Below are 22,407 nucleotides of genomic sequence, written 5' to 3'. Positions count from 1 at the left end.
TTTTAACTTGTATTTAACTCATACGTTGGAAGGAAAAATCCTTTGACGTTGTAAAGGAGTTATTACAGTAATGTTCACAGTGAGAGAGACCTTACTGTGGTGATGCTGGTTGAAATACTGTAGTTAGGTAGAGCTTGGCTCTCTAGTGCAGTGGGGTGATCACGTTAGATCTCTAGTGCTTTGGTTCTGGGACAGTGATGGTGGGATACGGTGCAGGGACACTGAGCTTACTTCCCGTGGGTAGAAGTGCCTTTTTATTTTCTAGCAATCCCCAGCTGACAAGCTCTGCGGACAGCAACAAATGTCCAAGCATGCTTAGCTGGACAGAGGGGATGCCATGGCATGAGTCTCTGTTGGGGAGAATTCTCATGTCATAAAGGATCTTTATATGGTCATCGGAAAACTGAGATGGCATTGCTATCATAAGCACTACTAGTTTACCAAGGTTTATAACTCCTGAAAGAAATCCTTTCTGGCTGATGCAATGCAGCAAATGTGGCTCAGCCTGGGGATCTTTTTTTTTTTTTTTTTTTTTTTTTGCCAAATTATAAAAATTTATATTGGGCTGGTTTAGAATTGTATGATCGCAGAGCTCAAAAATATTTTGGGGGGCATTTTAGATGTTTTCACTCAAAAATAGCTCTGTTTAGACTTCCTTAAAAAATTGGCAATTGCCTAGTAATCACTTGCAGTTGTAGGTGAAAGAAGAGGAATAGTTTTTAAGTAAATGTATTACAAAATGAAGGCTTGCACATGTCCAGAATGAACTTTGCACAATGCTAAATCCACTAAATTGGAAATAACAAGACAGAGTAAACTGTATTCCCATTTCCTTTAATAGGACTGTTTGTGTTAGTAAGCACTAAGCTTAGTATGAAGTGAGCTGTAACTCACGAAAGCTTATGCTCTAATAAATTTGTTAGTCTCTAAGGTGCCACAAGTACTCCTTTTCTTAGAATTTATGGTTTCCAGAATCTATATTTTATATATATATATTCTATATGCTTTGCTGAGGATCAGTCAGTTTTACAGTGTAATATATCTTAAGGAGTTATATACACTAAACAAACAAGAATAGAGTGTAGTACATGTTTAAAGGAATAGGAAGAGCAAAATGGTGTGTATATTTGAAGTCTATTTGCACACATGCACAGCTTTACTGAAGATATTCTTCATGATCAAAAATACTCAAAGCTCTACAACAGGCAACTTTTGCAGCTAGACAAATAGGAATTGCTATGTGCAAACTGATCCTGTGAGCATCAGTTACTGTTTGACATACTTTCTAGAAAGTACAAAGGGCATGGGCTTTCTAGGTGCTGGTTAATTATACTGCAGTTTGTGTCCTTGTTCATAGCTCGTTCTGAACGGTACCAGCACCTAGATTCAGAAGAAGATGAAGACACAAATGATGATGATCATGTAGAAATTAGACAGTTCTCATCTTGCTCACCACGGTTCAGTAAGGTAAGGGCATACTGGTTTGTTTAAAATCATATTCTTATTTAGATTTTTCTGTTAGTCATGAGTTGCCCTTTAAAAAAAACAATGTTCAGATAACATGAAGGGGCCACATAGTCTTTATCGCTCATTGAATTTAGGCATTTTAGACAAAAAGGACAGTGCACCATGGTTTGTGTCAGCTGTCTGTACTGCAGTAGTTTATCTTCAATAATGGACTCTGTACACATGGTAGTACTGCAACGTTTATACTAGGTTGCCCTGAAATAACAGGTGGGGTTCAAGAGGTCTCAAAATAGGTCTCCTATTGATATTCAATAAAAACCCAAGTCCATTTTGTGAGGGGCTCCACATGCGGTCCAAATGCTGTTCCATCATGAATGTAAACAGACCTGAACTTGTTCTAAACACACAGACCTCTTCCTTCCTTGGTGGGCCTGTTCAACAAAAAAACTTCAAAAACAGACTCCAATGAGAGACTGCTGAATTGGAATTAATTTGCAAACTGGATACAATTAACTTAGCCTTGAATAAAGACTGGGAGTGGATGGGTCATTACACAAAGTAAAACTATTTCCCCATGTTTATTCCCCTCCCCCTGCTGTTCCTCAGACATTCTTGTCAAGTGCTGGAAATGGCCCACCTTGATTATCACTACAAAAGGTTTCCCCCCCTCCCCTGTTCTCCTGCTGGTAATAGCGCATCTTACCTGATCACTCTCCTTACAGTGTGTATGGTAACACCCATTGTTTCATGTTCTCTGTGTATATAAATCTCCCCACTGTATTTTCCACTGCATGCATCTGATGAAGTGGGCTTTAGCCCACGAAACCTTATGCTCAAATAAATGTGTTAGTCTCTAAGGTGCCACAAGTCCTCCTTTTCTTTATGCGGATACAGACGAACACGGCTGCTACTCTGAAACCATACAGTACCCCTGTATCATAGCATCATAGAAATGTAGGGCTGGAAGAGACCTTGAGAAGTTATCACGTCCAGCGCCATGCACTGAGGCAGGACCAAGTAAAGTTAGACCACCCCTGGCAGGTTTTTGTTCAGCCTGTTCTTAAAAACCTCCAGTGATGGGGATTCCCTTGGAAGCCTGTTCCAAAACTTAATTACCCTTGTAGTTAGAACATTTTTCTTAATAGCTAACCTAAATCTCCCTTGCCGCAGATAAAGCCCATTACTACTTGTCCTACCTTCAGTAGACATGGAGAATAGTCCTCTTTATAACAGTGAAAGAGAGTATCTCAGTGCCCTATTTGAAAGTGCCTTGAGGGTTGTAATGTTATCCAGTCTTCTCTGGGGACCTGGCTCAGGTATCTCAATGGTTTTAACTAGCATTAACTTCAGTGGGGTTGCTTCTGGTTTACACCACGATAAGTAAGACTAAAATTGGACCTGAGAATTAGTTGGGACCTTGAACAGGCTTTTACAAATCCATAAGTCTTGATTTCTTTTTCCACCATATCCCCCTGTTATGAACAGCAATTAATCTGTTTGGCTGCAACTTTTGTTCAGTATTTTTGACACAAGCAGAGAAAGTCCACTGCAATACATTTATGTTTAAATTTAGAAAATGCTACAACATCAGTAGAATGGGAAGAATAAAAATCTCTTTATATTTTGAAAAGTTTGTCTGACAATTTAGCCAAATAAATTAATAGTTTTCTTGTTGATGTGCTGAATTTTTAATAACAGCATTTTTATTAATCTCTTCTTATGAAAATCAGGTCCACAATCAAATACAGTTTTAAAAGTTGTAAAAGGGTTTTTTTTTTTGGTTAATTGTTTAATTATTTAAAATATCACTGTACAGCAGAGAGATGCACATTGGTTGAGCTGTGAGCAGCACGGAAAATTCCATAAAGAGGGCAAGACTCTTGTTTGAAAAGGTTTAGTAAACTTGGGGCAATGTTGATAGAATCACAGTAACGAAATGAGGTCAGCAGCAAGATGCTGAATTGAGTTTGTTTGGTAAGATGTCAAGATCTAGATGTCAGCCTTGAGCCTTCAGTGCTTTGTGGAGCCTGTTTAAGCAACTTCTTTAAAATTTTCATATATAAACGGCCTTTGTAGCATCACAACCGAATATCTGAGTGTAGGTATTACAGCAGAAAGACATATCTGACCGTTCCAAATCTTGCCTCTTCCCTTCTCCCCGGTGTACGTTGCCTGAGCATATCACATCTGTGTTGGGTCCTGCATTAGCTAATCAGAGAACATTGCCAAGTTCAGGTTTTAAACCAAGCTTCCATTCTGGGAGAGAAAGACCTTTTGATTAGATAAGGACTTGCAGGACTGTTTACTGCATGCTTCGTACAGATGGAACTTAAGTGCTTTTGCGATATGCAGGTGTACAGCAGTATGGAACGTCTTTCCATCCACGAAGAGAAGAAAACACCGCCAACTAAGCGCAGTCTCAGTGAGGAAAAAGATGATCGGCTAGACAGCCTCAGTGGTCTGAAAAGTCGGGACCGCAGCTGGGTGATTGGCTCTCCTGAAATGTGAGTTTATTAGACTTGTACTTTTTATTTAACCACAAAGAAGGCTTTTTTCCCCGTCTACATTGACATCAGAAACTCTTACAGCTGCAATTCAGTGTAAAATCTGTGTACTACTTAAAAGTATCTCGTTAAGTTCTAACATTATGTAAGCTTACAGCGAATATTTAAAATAAAGCAAAAGGTATTCTGCTCGTAAGCAAAGCTTCCTTCCTGAGAATGGAGTCTGAGATGGGCCTGAACCAAAATTCCCAATCCAAACCTGTCTGAACCTCCAGGGGTTCAAAATCTAGTTCTCCCCACATTCTCTCCTGCCACAAATTAGAAAAATATTGGTCTTTCCACAGTGCTGAATACAAGAAATAATTGTATCCTGTCATCTCTGTTAGCAAAATGTAATAATACTCAGAAAATAGAAATCCAGCATGCCTCCCTTGTGCCCAGAATGATTGGAATAATTGTTGGATTCAGCTTAATGGAGAAAATAACTATACAAGTTATAGAATGGGGGATCATACGCTAAAACATGGTGTCATATGGATGCATTTAATGTGGTTGTGATCTAGAATGTCTTTCCTACACCTTTACTAAGAACACTTGATAGATTACATGTGTAACTAATATAAACTGATCCTGCTAAAAGTTATAAAAATAAGTCTAAAAAAGAAAAAAGAGCAGGTAAAAGCATAAGATGATAGGTACAAGTGTTTGCATTTCTTTGCCCTGTTATTGGTAATAACGATTGTTGTAATAATTTATATCGCTTTCATTGCATTGTATTTTGTTTGATTTTGTACTTATCTTAAAAGGTTAATAAGGGAAAATAATCCAGGTCTGAATTTTGCAAATACCCATAACTTTTAATGATCCAAACAACAACCCTAAACCCAAGCCTCCTCCCTAGCTCACCTCCCAACTACCCAAATTGGGAGGCTTGAACCTGGAATCATATTGTTTTGGCTTGAGTTTGCTCATTATTTCTGTGCTTGTAAACCAGTAACCATCACTTGTCCTTCGGCGTTATGAATTATCACAGCCCAGCCCAGTGACCTGGTCATGCTTTTTCTCTCAGACTGCGTAAGCGCTTGTCCGTGTCTGAATCCTCACACACAGAGAGTGACTCCAGTCCGCCTCTTACTGTTCGGCGGCGTTGTTCGGGGCTTCTCGACATGCCCCGGTTCGCCATCTCAGCTGAGGAAGAAGGACTTGCCCCCAAAAAGCAACAGCCCGATGGAACGTTACTATCTACAGTACAGTCGCGTGAGGGGCTCCCCCGGCCAATTCCAGAACAACCTGTGGAGCGAGAGCTGCACTTAGATGAGGATGGGCCAACAACACCCTCGTCAACCATCAGCAGCTCAACCCTGACAGGTATGCACCTGGTGGGATGGGATCACTGCCATCGAGAAGTTGAGAGGAGGTTGAGACTGAGAACCAGTGGAGTAGGGGGAAGCAGATGATGGGAGAGGTAAGACAGATCGGACAAGGAGCCAGAGTGTGTGGGAGAGAACTAGGACTGAGGGGAAAACAAGGAACAGCTGGTGGGGAGGGGATTGAGATGGAGAGTAAAGAGGAATGAGACTGGGACAGGGCAAGGAGACTGGGACTGGGATGAGAAGCCGGAGAAGTGGAGACTGAGATTGGCTAGGGTGAGGAGAATGGGACCGGGACAAGGAACCAGGGGAGGGAATAGACAGGACTGGGACAGGGACTGGTTGGAGGGGACAAGGCAGAATGGGTCAAACTTAGAGGAAATAGGCAGAAGAGTCTGTGCCCACTAGAGAACACTCCCTTCCAGAGCCTAGAATGTAACCAAGAATTCTCAGTCTCACCACTCCTCTGTTATGAGCAAATATCTTTGAAATCCACTGGCAAAGTGTCCCAAACCCCTCTAATGGTGATCCACATAGAGGATGACAACCTACTACTGCTATCAGTTACTCCATTAGCTCAAGTAACAGAGGTCTGTGCAGTGGATCTATAGGTACCAACCCTGCTGATGACCCTTGGGGATGTTAATATGATGTCACAAGACAGAGTTTGTTTTTTCAGCATGCTTTATTAAAAACCTTGGAAATTGCCTACCAAAAAACTGTTAAAAAAACATTGTTAAAGTTGCAAAGTCAAGCACTCAAAAGATAGAAAATTGCAGAATTAAGATTGCCTGTGCAACCTTAATTTGGCTCCCTTGTGCATTTGCATTATAACAGTCTTTAATTACATGATCACATACTGTATTTTCCACAGGGCCCCTGCCTCATACAGTGCACAGGACAGACCTGCTGTGGGGATGAATCAGGGTTGTGTAGTGAAGGAGACTATTGTCTATAGACCCCTGCTTCATTTGTTGCAGAAGCTGGAAGGTGTGGAGTGAATGAGGCAGGGAACTGCAGGAAGAGAAAAAACAGTATCATGGTCATAGATGAATGCTGCCCTGGAAAACTGGATTTTATCCCAGAGTTCCTATGAGATGGCAGTCCAGTTGCTTAAACCAAACGTTTCCCTGATGATCACTTACTGTGCTGTTCCTCCTTTTCTGGATGCTGACTTGAGACCCAGGGTCTCATTTGGAGAAGTGCTGTGCTCACAGTTGCAACTGAAGTCTGTGCTTTGAACATGTGAAATGCTATATAATGCTAAGTGCTCTGAAAAATTAGCTCATCTGTGCCTCAGTTTGGCCAATCATAATGAGTGGATACCTTTGACCTTAATTATTCTGTGCCTCAGTCCCTCATCTGTAGAATGGGGATAATAACCCCCCATGTCTCCCAGGAGTGGTTTGTGACCCACTCAGTTATTATAGTGATGGGCACTATAGAGAAGCCCAGGAGGAAATGAATAATTCTGTCCTCAGAGAAGGGTTTGAACAGTGTGTAGTAAGACAGGCCTGGGACCATACATTGAACAAAGAAGATAAAATAAAATACTGAACACTTGCTCACTACATGAGCACCATCCATTCTGTACATGGAATGAGGCAGGGTCCTGTGGGGAAAATGGTATGTCATCATGTAACTAGACCAGTAGTTCTCAACCTGTGGCCCATGGGCTGTTTGCAGCCCAATCAGCACACAGCTGCAGCCCATGTGACAGCCTCAGGGCCATACAGGTAGCGTGTATGTTGTGTGGATGTGGCCCACATAACAGAGAAGCTGCATATGCGGCCCACGATGGTAAATAGATTGAGAAACACTGAATTAGACGGTACAATCATAATGCATACACACAAGAGGGCTGAAAGGCTGCACAAGCATTTCCTAATTTTTGAGTTCTTGACTTTGCAATGTTAATTAAATTCTTCTAATGTAATTTTTGTGCCTCCCTCTGCCACAAAGCATCTGCTTCCAGCCTGTGTCGGAAGACAGGATACTGGGCTAGATGGACCACTGCTCTGACCCAGTATGGCCGTCCTTCTGTAAATAGCATAAAGCCTAGTTCAGCTGTTGCAGCCTTTAAGGTTGACCGTTCTTGCTGATAATAAAAATAATGAGAGTACTTTCTCAAACCTCCCCTGGTTATTTGCCATATAAGCCATTTAAATAGAATTGTTTACTACTTTAAAGCTGTGCTATAGAGTTAGGCTTCATCTAACTTTTACTGCCGCACTTGGTTTCAAGAACTGGCTTTCCAACAAAAGAAAAACAGGTAATTCTCAGCATACAGAAGAACGCCAGTGGTTATAAATTTCTGTAAATAAGAACTCAAGACCTGGGCTTGCTTCTGAAGAAAATTCACTGTTGGACTACATGTAAACATGACTTTGATGTCCTATATTTTGCCTGCGGGGGAATATGCTGTTAGGAATTCCCTGTGGTTCTAATTGACTTTAATTTAAACTGTAGCTGGAAGCACTACAGATTTCTCTGATCAGCGCATTCGTAGCAATAGCTATGAGGGTCCAGATTTTACCACTCCAAAAGCCATCAGCGACTTGGCAGTGCGGCGGGCACGGCACCGGTTGCTCTCTGGGGAATCGGGGGAGAAACGTACCTCGAGACCTGTCAACAAAGTGATTAAATCAGCATCAGCTACAGCCCTCTCCCTCCTGATTCCTTCAGGTAAGAAATAAACCACATTTAGATATTGTAAAAATGTGAATGCCTTGAACAAAAGACGTGCAGACAGGACCTCTGTTTTTCTGCTCCTGCCAATAAAGGTATTGTTCCTGAGGGAAGAGGAATTGGGACTCCTGCGTATTTGCCACTTACATGGAAAAAATGAGTGTTATTTTGCTGAAGACAGAGATGTACTTGTGATCTTGTGACTACAGATACCATAATTGACAGCTGTGTCTCATTGTCTTGATAACCGCTTCTTTTGTTTAAATTGGCTCCAAGAACTTTGGCTGGTCTCTAGACAAGGATGCAGCAAGAATATCTATTAAAATTACAGACAAAACAAGTTTAACCCTTTTGCTGCTACTTCTCTGCACCTGATATCCCTAACATTTTGTTGAAATCATGCATATCTGGCACATTCAGTTTCCAGGAATGTTCAGATGAGAGGGTTGAATACATTTAAGTAAGTTAGTACTAAACAGTGTGTATATAGAGATATGGATATATCTTTATAATTTTTGGCACCAGGTTGTGGCATTTGTTAGAAGCCTCTGTCAAACAGGGTAGAAAGGGCCATGGTTCAGCGGACGTCTCTCTGGGAGGAATTCTTGCTTTGTGCCCACTACCTCCCACCTCCCCTTTATAGAGCTCAAGGCCTTACTGGAAGTCCCAGGGACTCACTTGTTCCTGTCTAATAAGAGACCAGGAACGCCCCTGCAATTTGCAGCCAGTGTGCCAGGCCAGCACAATATCCTGAGAGAGCAATACCAGCTATAATGTCTCTGTTGGAACCCAGGAGGCAGATAGAAGATTGCTATTTGGCTCCATTGTGGTGACTTGCATTTCATTTCCTGTCGTTTGAGGGTTGGTTGGTTTTCTAACTACCATCTCCCTCATGAAATTCTCTAAAATGCTTATATCCAGCAGAGGCCCCGACAGAACTGTTCTCATCTGTCAGGTAAATACATACTAGATGGCTCAGCAGGTGTTTCTTAATGGTCACTTTGTGGCAGTTTTTCCTAGACGAATACAGGAGTTGTGCATTCAGTTCATATTTTTGTATATGTTTTGTAATGTAAATTATTTTATCAGCTTATCTAAGTATAGTAAGACTATTTTGATACATGTGTTATTGCTAATATTAGTAACAACTGTAATAGCTTTTAGCCAATAGGCCAGTTGAATCACACCCATGTAAGAGGGGAGCTGGGTTTTGCAGCTGCTCATTTGTAATATAATTTTTAAATCATTACAATACTCCTGCATTGGCTCCATGTCTAGTTGGCAGCCGGTATCAAGTGGAGTGCCCCAAGGGTCGGTCCTGGGGCCGGTTTTGTTCAATATCTTCATAAATGATCTGGAGGATGGTGTGGATTGCGCTCTCAGCAAATTTGCGGATGATACTAAACTGGGAGGAGTGGTAGATACGCTGGAGGGGAGGGATAGGATACAGAAGGACCTAGACAAATTGGAGGATTGGGCCAAAAGAAATCTGATGAGGTTCAATAAGGATAAGTGCAGGGTCCTGCACTTAGGACGGAAGAACCCAATGCACAGCTACAGACTAGGGACCGAATGGCTAGGCAGCAGTTCTGCGGAAAAGGACCTAGGGGTGACAGTGGACGAGAAGCTGGATATGAGTCAGCAGTGTGCCCTTGTTGCCAAGAAGGCCAATGGCATTTTGGGATGTATAAGTAGGGGCATAGCGAGCAGATCGAGGGACGTGATCGTTCCCCTCTATTCGACATTGGTGAGGCCTCATCTGGAGTACTGTGTCCAGTTTTGGGCCCCACACTTCAAGAAGGATGTGGATAAATTGGAGAGAGTCCAGCAAAGGGCAACAAAAATGATTCGGGGTCTGGAACACATGAGTTATGAGGAGAGGCTGAGGGAGCTGGGATTGTTTAGCCTGCAGAAGAGAAGAATGAGGGGGGATCTGATAGCTGCTTTCAACTACCTGAAAGGGGGTTCCAAAGAGGATGGCTCTAGACTGTTCTCAATGGTAGCAGATGACAGAACGAGGAGTAATGGTCTCAAGTTGCAGTGGGGGAGGTTTAGATTGGATATTAGGAAAAACTTTTTCACTAAGAGGGTGGTGAAACACTGGAATGCGTTACCTAGGGAGGTGGTAGAATCTCCTTCCTTAGAGGTTTTTAAGGTCAGGCTTGACAAAGCCCTGGCTGGGATGATTTAACTGGGAATTGGTCCTGCTTCGAGCAGGGGGTTGGACTAGATGACCTTCAGGGGTCCCTTCCAACCCTGATATTCTATGATTCTATGATTCCTGCATTAGCTACTTCCTACTTGTAAATATTTTGCCCCTTCTGAATTAAAACCCCCACAACTTCCTTGAGCCAGTTGTAGTCCAACCTCATATCAAATTTCATTTTTAAAACCCAGGTTGGTTTTGAGTTACATTGGGCAGAAAAAGTGACCCACACCATGTTTACTATTTATTTGAACAGTGTATTCTCTAATCTAGAAACTGCTATTCCCTATATATAAAATCATGTATCTATATAAAATATTGTAAAGAAATCTTTGGTAGACTGAAACTGTATACTCCAGGATTCTGCCTGGAGCAAATATTTATGGCTGAGTAATGAAATCCCTGAAAATAGCTTTTCAAAATGGACACATTGACCCAGCTGTAATTCTAGATGACAAACAACAATGCTATACTAAGTACATAATAAGTACTCGCTTTTTTGAAAACAGCACTGATTTTGACCTTTCAGAGCACTTATTAATTAAAAAGACTGCAGGAAATGAACCTTGATACATTTGATACTAAAGGAATTTTTAATGCCGCTTTCACTAGCTTTATAAAAACATAAGGAAGATTTCATTTCCTATTAGAATTTTAACAGGAGTTATATTTCCCTTTGAAGGTCAGGCTTTCTAATTTGCACTCCTTTGTATCATCACTGTAGATCACCACACTTGCTCCCCATTGGCTAGTCCAATGTCACCTCATTCTCTGTCCTCCAACCCATCTTCAAGGGACTCCTCACCAAGCCGAGACTTTTCTCCTGCTATCACAAACCCAAAACCACCAATCATAATCCATCGGGCTGGAAAGAAATATGGCTTTACCCTTCGTGCTATTCGAGTCTACATGGGGGATAGTGACGTCTACGCTGTGCATCACATGGTCTGGGTAAGTCACTGTTTTTCTAATAAGAATGCTCTTAGGGGCTGGGAATTCTTTCTTTCCAGATTGCAGGTTTAATCTATAAACTGTCCTTTGCTGCCATGTATCCCCTCTCCTAATTCAGACCCAAAGGAGTCTTTTGACAGACAAAATCTTTTAAAAACCCCTGGGGTTTTTAATCAGGAACAGTCCAACCCCATCACAAAAATCACAACAGCTTTTTCCACCACTGGTAACGTAGGTCTGTCTCCTTTTACCAGAGGTGAATATATTAAAGCATGTGTCTTTGTGCAACTCCTCTTGCTCTCTATTGGGGTTGTCACATGAGGGTCAATTACAGTTAATTCATCCTGAGCTGTGTAAGCAGTGATAGTTTGCTTAGATCAACGCAGTCTGCTGGAATTTTCAAGACAGCCACTGGGAGTTGATTACATGCCTTAAACCATCTGTGCCTTTACATTGATTGTCCAGCGATTTGGCATTCAGTTTAGCTGTGTTATGCCAAGTGATCTTACTGTCTGCTTCTCCATATCTCTCTTCCTTCCCCTTACAAATATATGATCTGTGTGATCTTTCTTTGGCAATGACGGTTAACCATAATCATATTCCCCAAAACGGTGTATATTATTTAAAATGCACTGTTTTAGAATTATAAGAGAGGGTGGAGGGCAATGGTTTCTTAATATCGTTCTATATCAGTGTTTTGGAGACCTCATTAGGAAAGCCAGTCTTTGTATGTGGTGGTGATCATTATTTTTCTACTTAATGAGCAGCATAAAACAATCTGGAACTGGATTTTTCTCATAGTAGCTTCCCTTGAAAAATTCTGTATTTATTAGCACTGTGGCTTGCAACCTCTTCAGTCCACGTTGAAGAGAAAGCTGCTGCAACAAGTTACGCCTCACCTTAATGTTGCAGGCCCCTATTTTAATGTGGGTATGGCATCATCACCAATGGGGGGAAAAATCTTATGGGATGATTAGGGCATCACGGTTTAGAGAAAGTACTGTGCTAAAGGATGGGAGGTGGAAAAATAATTTGTTTGGAGTCAGATGCATGATATGTACAATCTCAATGCCTGGAAACTTGGCTGACAGGAGAATGAGGCTACAAGACTTTTTAGCCAGCTTCCAAGATATGTGCTCTAGGATGTTTAATTCTGAAGCTCAGTGGGCTTAATTTTCTTTATATCTATACGGATATCAAGCATATTCAGAGTGATAATTAATGATGATCAAAAATTTGCAAGGACACTTAACCTCATGGTTCAAGGCTTAAGCCAATTTCTAACTCTTAGAGATCAGGATGAGACCTGTGGGGTGCAGATTATCCCACATCTACTATTGTGAGGTTCTTACGCCTTCCTATGAAGCATCTAGCATTGGTCACTGTTAAAGATAGGATCCTGGATTGGATGGACGTCGGGTCTGGTACAGTCTCGCTATTCCCGTGTTCCTGTGTATTTTCAAGTAAGTCATTTCCCTGTCATTGGCAGCATGTGGAAGAAGGAGGTCCTGCTAATGAAGCAGGTCTGCGGGAAGGTGATCTGATAACCCATGTCAATGGAGAGTCTGTCCATGGACTGGTGCATACTGAAGTGGTGGAACTGATCCTGAAGGTAGGGCCGGAACATGCTTGTATTACAGAATGTGGACAGTATATACCTAAAAACTGATTTAAAACACAGTTAGTATCTGATTGTCAGAGGATCATTTTAAATGTAAGTTAAATACCTGGCTCCTAACATTAGCCTTGCAAAAATCCTTTGCTTTAATCCCATTGCCAGGTAGAAATTATTAGTCTCTCCCGAAGTCTCCAAAATTGTCTCGTTCCACTTTAAACTGACATTCCATTGATGTTTGTGGAAAGTAACTGCCTATCAGGTATATTTGGCACCAGAAGAGATGCTCATTTGTTTGACTTTGATGATAAATTTGGAAGCAGTCAACAGGTTAATATGGTGTAACTATAATAATCCCCTCGTATCATTTTAAGAAATACCCTCACATTTTTCCCATTAATTTTGTTTTGCTTTAGGCTGTTAATGTTATTAGCTCTTAATACTGTTTTTAAAAGAGTCTTTGTAATAGCTGGTCTTGAAGTATTTAGCTAAATGACTTGTATTTTGATACCTCCTTGTTTGCTGAGTACGTTTATGGAAATAAAATGAACCCTTTAACAGTTCCAAGAGACAGGCCTTTGGTGGGGTTTGCACATATGGAACAAATGAGGGATTTTTCTGATACAAGTTGAGGGGACCAGGCTAGTGCTTTTAGACACAGTCAGTGTAGATTCATGCTGATGGATGCCTGGTGCATTTCAGTGTATCTGTCAATCTATCAGCATGAAGAAAGGGTCAGACACATAAGTAGGGAACAGGTTTGGGTGCCAAAGAATGCTGCTTTGTCTGAATTTCTAGAAGGAAGATGATTGTTGTAGTTCTCATTGGTAGTATGTATTGGCACCATCACCATGATATCTTGGTGTCTTACAAGGCGTAAGTTGAGGCATTCAGGATCTCAGTAAGAGAGGTCAAAGCCCATGCACCTTCTACTCTGTGCAGCTGTACCAGTTAGCTAGGAAACCAAGATTTAATCTGTTGTGAAAGCCTGACGAAAGAGGTCCATCTTACTGCTCTAGATGAAGACTCAAAGAGGGAAAGGGGATTAGTCAAAGGAGTAAAACATGTCAGCCTGTGATTAATTAGCAATCCACTTGCTCAACACCTAGAACTGCCAAAAGCAATCTTATTCTATACAACTGCCATCTCTTGTATCTGACAGAGTGGAAATAAGGTATCTATCTCTACTTCCCCATTTGAGAACACATCAATCAAAGTTGGGCCAGCTCGGAAGCCCAGCTACAAATCTAAGATGGCTCGAAGGAACAAGAAAAGCAAAACTAAAGATGGGCAGGAAAGGTGAGCTTGATATATATATATATATTTTTTAAACTTTGAAAATTAAATGCTCCCGAGGTAGGTAGACCTTGTCAAAGCAATTTCCATGCAATAAGTTTGTGTCAGCACACATTGTTATTTACATCACGCCTCTAAACTGAGTGAGAGAGATGTGCCTGTAAGAATAAATAAATCTTTTGGTTTGACAAATGAGTAACTTCTAATTCATCTTCCCAGTAAGAAGAAGAATTCTTTGTTCAGGAAGATCACAAAGCAGGTGTCATTGTTGCACACTAGCCGCAGTTTATCTTCACTTAACCGCTCTCTGTCTTCTGGAGAAAGTGTTCCCGGTTCTCCAACCCACAACCTGTCCCCTCGGTCACCTACGCAGAGCTACAGATCTACTCCCGAGTCTGTACATTCAGGTAAAAAAACTGTTTATAGAGGGGATTTTAATTTTTAATGGCTTCATTTTTAAAGCAAAATATAAAACAGCCACCAACCAAATATTGAGTTTACATTTATTTGAACTTCAAAGCAGTAATTTCTGTGTACGTCTGTCTTTGCTGTGGGTAGATAAAAGTTTAATCATGAAAAAGGTCAGTCTTTGTTCATTATATACATGGGTGGCTCTTTTAGCAGTGCAGATGTGTGGTGCAAGTTATGATCTTTCCACAGTATTTTACCTTTTTTTATAATAATACATAAGAGAAAAATAGTTGAAATGTGGAAAAAATCATAGTTGAAAATTTGGCCAGTAGACAGAGAATTTTAAGAAACTTGCATCCTGACAATAACAATGATAAAATGCATGATTTTATGTACATATGGCTTAATACGGTAGTAAGAGAATGTTTTCTCACTGAGTTTCTGGGAAATACCCTGTAGTATTTTCTGATACTGATTATGTGACAATCCCATAGTAGCTCTACTGGGAACAATGGTATGCCACCTTGTAATATCTTTACTATAATACCTTGGGGTAATGTGACAAACGGCTCTTCTTACCATTGTACAAGCATAGCATGAATGTTTTTAATTATAAAATAGTAAAAAAATTCCTTTTCTTTTTTCTTTTTTCTTTTCTCTTTTTTTTTTTTTTTTTGAAGTTGGTGGAAATTCTTCCCAGAGCAGCTCCCCCAGTTCCAGTGTTCCCAACTCTCCAGCCAGCTCTGGACACATCCGACCCAGTTCTTTACATGGACTAGCCCCAAAGCTTCAACGCCAATATAGATCTCCGAGGCGTAAATCTGCGGGAAACATCCCTCTTTCACCACTAGCTCACACTCCCTCACCAACCCCACAGTCCACATCGCCACAGCGTTCACCTTCTCCTTTGCCAGGGCATTCAGTAGGCAGCTCCAGTATTATTCAGTCCTTTCCTGTAAAATTACATTCCTCCCCACCTCTGGTAAGACAGATCTCCAGACCCAAAAGCGCTGAGCCACCCAGGTCTCCTTTGCTGAAGAGAGTCCAGTCAGCTGAGAAACTGGCTGCCTCACTGTCTTCTGAAAAGAAGCTGGCTTCCTCTCGCAAACATAGCTTGGATATCTCCCATTCTGAATTTAAGAAGGAGATGCTACAAAGGGATCCTAGTCTCCAAAGTTTACAGGAGTCTGTGAATGAAGCAACAGGAGGTAAAGTTGGGCTAGCGGAAAAAGGGACACTGCAGAAGCCATCTTCCAGGAAGCTAGGTGCTATTCGACAAGACAGAGTAGAGAGAAGAGAGTCGCTACAAAAGCAGGAGGCCATTAGGGAAGTAGATTCCTCTGAAGATGAAACAGATGATGGTTCAGAGGATAGTCAAGATGGGAGAAGATTGGAAAGGCAACCCTTCAGAGGAGAACAGGGCTCCAACTCTTCTAATGATGATGATAAGTTTTCTTCTAAACGGGAAAGCAAAGACTATATGGAGGATGATGCTTTTCTAACTGATGATCCAAAAGGTACAGCAGACTTGCCGAAGGTAACAAAGCAGCCACCTAAGGCTGTCTCAGAGGCACTGCAAATTAGCATACCCCAGTCACAGTCAGAGATGCTTACCAGAACATCTCCAGGAGAATCTGGCAAATATGAAAAGCCACTGCCAGGGTCAGGAACAACAGCAAAAGAGCATAAATTGCCAGAAAACAAAACCTTTGAGCACATTAGTCAAGAAGATGCCTCTTATGAGAGCATCAAATACACTGTGGGGAAAAGTATAGATTGCATAGAAGATACAAAGTGCCCACCAGTGGGAATCCTTCAGTTTGAGCAGATCCACTCTTCAGGGGTGTCACATGGTAAAGATGCTCCAAAGGAGTCCGTGTTAACAGAAATCAGTCAAAAAAACCAGCGTTCACTAGCACTTACTACTTGTTGCACAGTGGGTATAAACTCTCCTCTATCAATAAGCCAAACAGACTGCAGACAAACAGATCACAAACAAGAACTTCAATCTACAGAACAGAGCAACAGATTTCAACATCTGGCAAATGTAAATGAAACATCTCCAAAAAGTCCTACTGCTGAAAAACAGCAAACCTCGTGCCATGCAGAGGGCTCTTCACAAGGCAAGAATCAATTAAATGCTAGGAAAATTAGCCCAAGTAATGCAACAGGTGCTGCACCCTCAACTCCCCATGGTGAAATGCCCCTTTCGGTGTCTCAGTTAGAAACTGTAGCTCAAAGTGTGTTGGGCCCAGCGAAGCTTGACGTGTTGGGTACTAGAAAGCTGGAAACTGATAAAGAGTCCCCCCAAATGGACCTGTCCTGTAAGAGAGATTCAAAACAAAGAAGGCAGGAAACATTAAAGGTGGGATTAGGTCGAGAAAGAGCAAAACCTCTTAGCACAGACAATCTTACTAAAACCTGTGCACCCTACACAGAGTCAATAAGTCCAGCAAAGTCTTGGGAGCCAGCGTGTTCTCTGACAGCAAAAAAAGAGCCAGGTTTTGGCAGTTCTAAAGCACTTGAAGCCTTGGGGGATAACAGGAAAACTTCTCCATCAAAAGATCTACCACATGCCCCTGGAAGAGAGATTCTTAGGGCATCTCCTCTGCCAGATGGCAGTCTGAAGCTCTGTAAAGAGGAGACTCTGATGCAGGAAAAAAGCAAAGAGGCTGGAGGTCAATTAAAAATACAAGACTTTCCGTTGTCACATGAAAATGTTATAAAGAAAACATAGCAGGGTCCCTGGAATACGTGCACTGGAGAATTCTACCTTCAGAAATAGACTGCATGTTTGAATTTTGTAATATACACTAATACGAAATAGAACTGTGTACATCTATTTTTGGGAGGGTTGTTTTTTCATACTGCCTTTTGCATTTTTTTTCATCCTTGCAATTCTATTTTTGTACATGGTGTGCTTGCCATTTGAGGTCTCTTTGGAACAGGGTATCTTTAAAGCAGAGCTATAAAATAGTTTGACTTTTTTTTCTTTATTTTGCCCTGAATTTGGGGTGTGCTGTGCATTTCCCTCCAGTTTTGCATTTATTTCAGATCCCAAAGACTTTTGTGTGCAAAATAGGCAGCTGACATTAAAATCTCTCACTTTTTCAACTTTCTCTTTCAAATTGCATTCATTGTTTCCCAAATTTTCAGATATTTACAAGCCAGTTTTCCCTATGGCAAGGAGAAAAAAAAAAACTACCTTGTTAATAGGTTATCCTGCAAATTCAAGCCCTCTTCAATGCAACCCAGATCCTCTTTTTCTCTGTCACTTTACATATCCTCCAGTCCTAGGAACAGTCCTATATTTTTTTTTAAACATTATTTTTTAAAAACCTGTTTCTCAAATGAAAGCTCAAAGAAGCAAGTCTCCAATCTGTAGCATGTTTTTCCGGGATGGTTTATTTTTACTTTGTTTTACAGGACGCACGGCACCTCTCTCCTCTATCTTTTAACATTTTAATTGAGTTTTCTCCCTCCCTTTGCTGCCTGCCTTTCTAGTCTGCATTGATCCAGAACAAATAGTGACACCACATGGAGGGACATGGTTGTTTTAAAAATAATAATGCTGATAATTGTAGCACTCTCAAGTACGTCCCAAGTAATGTTAACTTCATGGCATATGGGCATTGGAGACCTCTCCCTCTTAGGATGGATCCAAGTAGTTCATCTCGGGGAGCTTAAGTATTCCTGCTAGTTCTGAAACAGAGCGTGAGAAACCCAGCCAGGGTTCTGAATTTGCCTTTCTTCTCAGAGAGTGCTAAGAAGTGTTGTTACCTTTGATTCATCAAGTTATGTGGATGAGCTGCAAACAGACTTCAAAACGACACACATGGTATTTCAAGATTTTACCTTTGGTAGCTAGACCATGTCCACTGCTCAGTTCACCCGGTTCCATTAAGAATTACAATTATCTCCTGGGTTCTAGCATTCCTTTGCTTTAAATGTGACCAGTTCTGAATAACATTATTTTGGGGGATGATTAGATCTGTAGTAAAACGCTAATAAATACGTAGTATAACATATCTCTGGCATTGTAAGCCATTTCCTTACTCTAGCCAATTAAAGCCTACTGTCAAAGAATGCTACTGTCATTCATCATAGAATGCTCTTGGCTTTCACTCCAGCCTTGTCTGAGTATATCTGTGTGTGGATAGCCTACAATATCTAGTTACCCAATTCATTGGTGTACTTTGATAGGAACATTTCTGAATGGTGACTGTACTTGCAGCAGTACACCAGACAAAGAGTCGCATCTATTGGTCCAATCTCATTCTACCGCTTTTTTCCATTATGAAAACCTCTTTTGAACTTTGAATTTCTACTTATTTTCCCTAAATGTATCTTTTGTATAGGAATACAATTTTCCCATCTCTCTTTCAACCTGATTTAATTCGTGATGCACCAATTCCAGGAATCTCTGAATTTCTTGTCCTCCCTTTTTCTCTGTAACCATTTTTTTCATTCTATAACTGATTTTGAATGCTGAGATTTTATTTTTGGACCAACTTTTGTTTTGGAGTTCTTTTTTATATTCATGGAACTGTTCACTCTGTGTGTGTGTGTGTGCATTTACTGTAATGCTGTTAAGAATGCACAGGCTTCTTAATGTACTAAGAGAAGCATCAACACTCCCAAGCAATTCATAAATAGCTCCAACAGTGACTGTTAAAGATAAACTTACTGTGTCTTTGATCCTTGCACTGGAATGCATGAGCTAGTCAAATGCACATGGGTTTGCAATTGTGAATCACGACCTTTGTACTGCCCAATCAGTGTCTTTCATTTACCAACCTCTTGAAGCACTCTTTATTTTGATAAGCGTGTCATCCTGTGTTGATTTCAAGACAATAGTGAGTGCAGGTTTTGCTGCTGCTAACTGATCTGACTGGGTTTCTTCCCAGTGGGTCGATCGATTAAGAAGTTTTCAAGAACAAAGGTCCAATTGGCAGTACAGACTAATATAAAATGTGCATAGTCAGAAACTAACCCTCTAAGAGATGCCCGATAATTTTTGGAAAATCTATTACATTTAATTACTTATATGAACTTGTACCATGGAGATAGCCTTGTAATGGGAGTGCTGTGTAATGTCTGCCTTGGGTTATAAGAATTATATACAAAGCACACCTAGATCTCATGTGAGGTAATTTATATTAAGATATAACCCAAATGGTCTTTGTTTGAACATATAAAATAAGCAGTGAACCATCCCTCTCCCATGGCACTCATCAATTGGGTGGATGACAAATTGCCCATGAAAAATAATGCAGTATAATTTGTGTGAGAATAAACAGCACTGTGTCTAAATGGTCTGTCAATTCTAGCCTACTAAGAGTGTTGTGACCCTTTGCTCAGATATGGAGGGGTCACAGCTACTTGTCTGGGAGGTTACCAGGGAAGCTCCCAGAAAGAAGGCATAGCACATTACAACAGTCTGCAGAGTACTACTCCTTTAGCAGATTGCCTCTCCTGCCTTTGAAAATAGGACTTGTTACAGTGAATTTCAGTTTTATCACTCCCTAAGTAATCACAGCTGAGCAGAGGAGGGTTGTGAAGGGGCCTGACACATTTCAGCTTTTGTATGATGGCACCAAAGGAATGTTTGGCCAAAGAAAGTATAAGGTGCGTGTTTAGCCACCCAGTGTCTGTATAGCAGATGCAAATCAATAGGTTCGATTTTAAAAGTCCACCATTTGAAAGCCCGGGTAGGCTGGTGTCGCCAGGGAAAGGTCCATTACTGGTGGACCTCACCAGCCTCACAGTCCCTATCCCTTGTCAATTAAAACGTTGCCCAAGATGCCAAGTACGCACAGTCCCCACTCTGTTAATTGATGTCATTCTGGCACCTTTTAGCAAAGCTCTTGGGAAAAGCTGAGAGAAGATTTCCATGGAAAATTGTGACGATGAACCAGATACATGCCAAGATTTATCACTGTCTGGCTGAAAAACGAAATAGTAACTTAAAGAAATAGTTTTCTGACTCAATCTTAGAGATGGGAGAGATGAGACATTGGAAATTAATATCTGTGTGCATGGGTGGGGTGTGTGTGTGTATGTTAGTATGGCTTTTCAGAGTGCAAGTTGAGTGTCATTCTGGCGATACAAAACATCCTACCGACTGAGTCTGGTCACCACAATGAACACTGAATTGGACAAGGGGAGGTAAAACGTGTGTGTGTGAGAGAGAGACCTAACCATCTAAGCATGTTACTTTCCTGAGGTTTTTTCATTTTGTTTGTGGGTTTGGGTGCGAGTTGTTTTGTTTTTCTTTTAGTCATTTTGCTTTTGGAATTTACCATATATAATTTGTTCCCACCCTTGTCATCCTTTTTTATCTCTATACCCAGCTGATGCATTCCTGCAGAATGCTTCATTTCAGTGTTATTTTTCCTCTTGCCTTTTAACTGTAGCATCTAAGAAAAATGAATGATATTTATTGTAAATATTAGACTGTAGCATTGTAATCACCACTCCTGGGGTTGAATGCCAGAGGCTTTTAACATCCAGTATCCTAAAGAATGCTTGTTGGGGGATGGGCAAAAGGCGTGACCTGTGGTCTTGACATCCACACTGCATTAAGGTGTGACTTAGATTTTTTTCTTCCTGCACAGGGAGGATAAAGTCTTTTCTTTGGTTTTCTCTTACTGGATGTGAAGGATAATGCTGTACTTCTAGTAGAAGATTTTGACAGACATGTGTGTTTACGTTGTGTTCAATTATCATATCCAGGCGGCTGTCAGTGTGGCTTTGAAGCTGGGCTCTGGTGTCAAGCTGTGTTACTCAGCACTTGACTAGATAAGAGGAAGATGTGGAATTTAAGTGTTTTTAGAAACTTGAACAATTGCCACATAATAGCGGTGCAATAATTTTTATTCATGTTGTACCTGCATGTTGATGTTTAAATCCTCCTCTGAAATAAATTTTTTACATAAATACAAACTCTTGTTTTTCCTGATTTTCTGTCTCCTATTTTAAATCTTCTGCAGAATATGTAGGCAGCATTGCCATGCATTTCATGCTGCCAGCTAAAAAGTCTGTTTAGCTTCACTGTGTGCTTTGAGGCTATTATACTCAAATGAATCCACAGCATATGGAGATGGCTGCAAAGTAACAGCAAGCTGGTGACATCAAGGTAAATCCAAAGCTCTCTCCAAGTTCTTCTGATTTTTTTTTTCTGCTTGGATCAGTTGGCTGCATAAGCCAAAAGTTTCCTCCTTTGCACAAAACTTGCCTTCCCCTACTGAGATCCTTGGTTCTTGTCCTAAGTGACTGGTTAGTGTAGAATCCCTTGTGTGGGCTCAGACCATTCCCATCACTGGATCTTATAAAGAGACACAAGGAAGGATAAAACTCTTAGTTCAGCTACAATAGAAAGCAAAAAGCAACAAAACAAGAAAAGGGGTGGGGGGAAAGGTAATGTAACCAAGCATAATGTATTTTAACAAAAAATTAAAAATAAAATCTAGCTCCTCACCATTATGATGGTGGTGCTCCCCACCATAACCTCTGAGCCTTCAAACTCAGAGGAAGCTGGCCGCTTTCTACCATGGCATGCAGTCATGTGTGGGCATAGCCCTCCTGATACGTGCATGGATCAACATTGTGGGACAGAACCAGTCATTGGAACAAATTAAATAGAACATGCATTATTGCATCTATATTTTATACTGCATATGTGCATATGCATATATACAATGCAATAAATGTTGTGTACAATGTATGCATGTACCTGCAATTAGGATGCGGGTGTCATAGCAAACAGCTAAAGCATTGGTAGGACACAATGCTGTGCTATGACCCATTGTAACAAGGCAGAGAGGTTAGCATCATGAGCAGAAATTACTTAACCATTCTTTCTGTACTTATTTTATACTTCACTGTCTCTATGGATAA

General features: G+C 40.9%; 1 protein-coding gene across 5 annotated transcripts in view; it reads left to right on the top strand.

Moving 5' to 3' along the window:
• MAST2 (microtubule associated serine/threonine kinase 2) overlaps positions 1-21,453 on the top strand; it is a 402,444-nt gene extending 380,991 nt beyond the window's left edge. For all 5 annotated transcript variants that reach the window (XM_084637854.1, XM_084637856.1, XM_084637855.1 and 2 more), the window contains 9 exons: positions 1,358-1,467; positions 3,820-3,971; positions 5,041-5,339; positions 7,811-8,026; positions 10,960-11,186; positions 12,676-12,798; positions 13,964-14,100; positions 14,317-14,504; positions 15,189-21,453. In XM_084637854.1, the coding sequence (XP_084493980.1) occupies positions 1,358-1,467; positions 3,820-3,971; positions 5,041-5,339; positions 7,811-8,026; positions 10,960-11,186; positions 12,676-12,798; positions 13,964-14,100; positions 14,317-14,504; positions 15,189-17,245 (3,509 nt within the window). In that variant the 3' untranslated portion in view covers positions 17,246-21,453. The remainder of the gene's footprint in view (positions 1-1,357; positions 1,468-3,819; positions 3,972-5,040; positions 5,340-7,810; positions 8,027-10,959; positions 11,187-12,675; positions 12,799-13,963; positions 14,101-14,316; positions 14,505-15,188) is intronic.
• The last annotated feature ends 954 nt before the right edge of the window (positions 21,454-22,407 follow it).

The sequence above is a fragment of the Lepidochelys olivacea genome (assembly GCF_965140295.1).
Source record: "Lepidochelys olivacea isolate rLepOli2 genome assembly, chromosome: 8".
In the NCBI taxonomy this organism is placed as follows: Eukaryota; Metazoa; Chordata; order Testudines; family Cheloniidae; genus Lepidochelys; species Lepidochelys olivacea.
The sequence above is the reverse complement of the archived record's forward strand: the minus strand, read 5'-3'. Positions and strand labels throughout refer to the sequence as shown.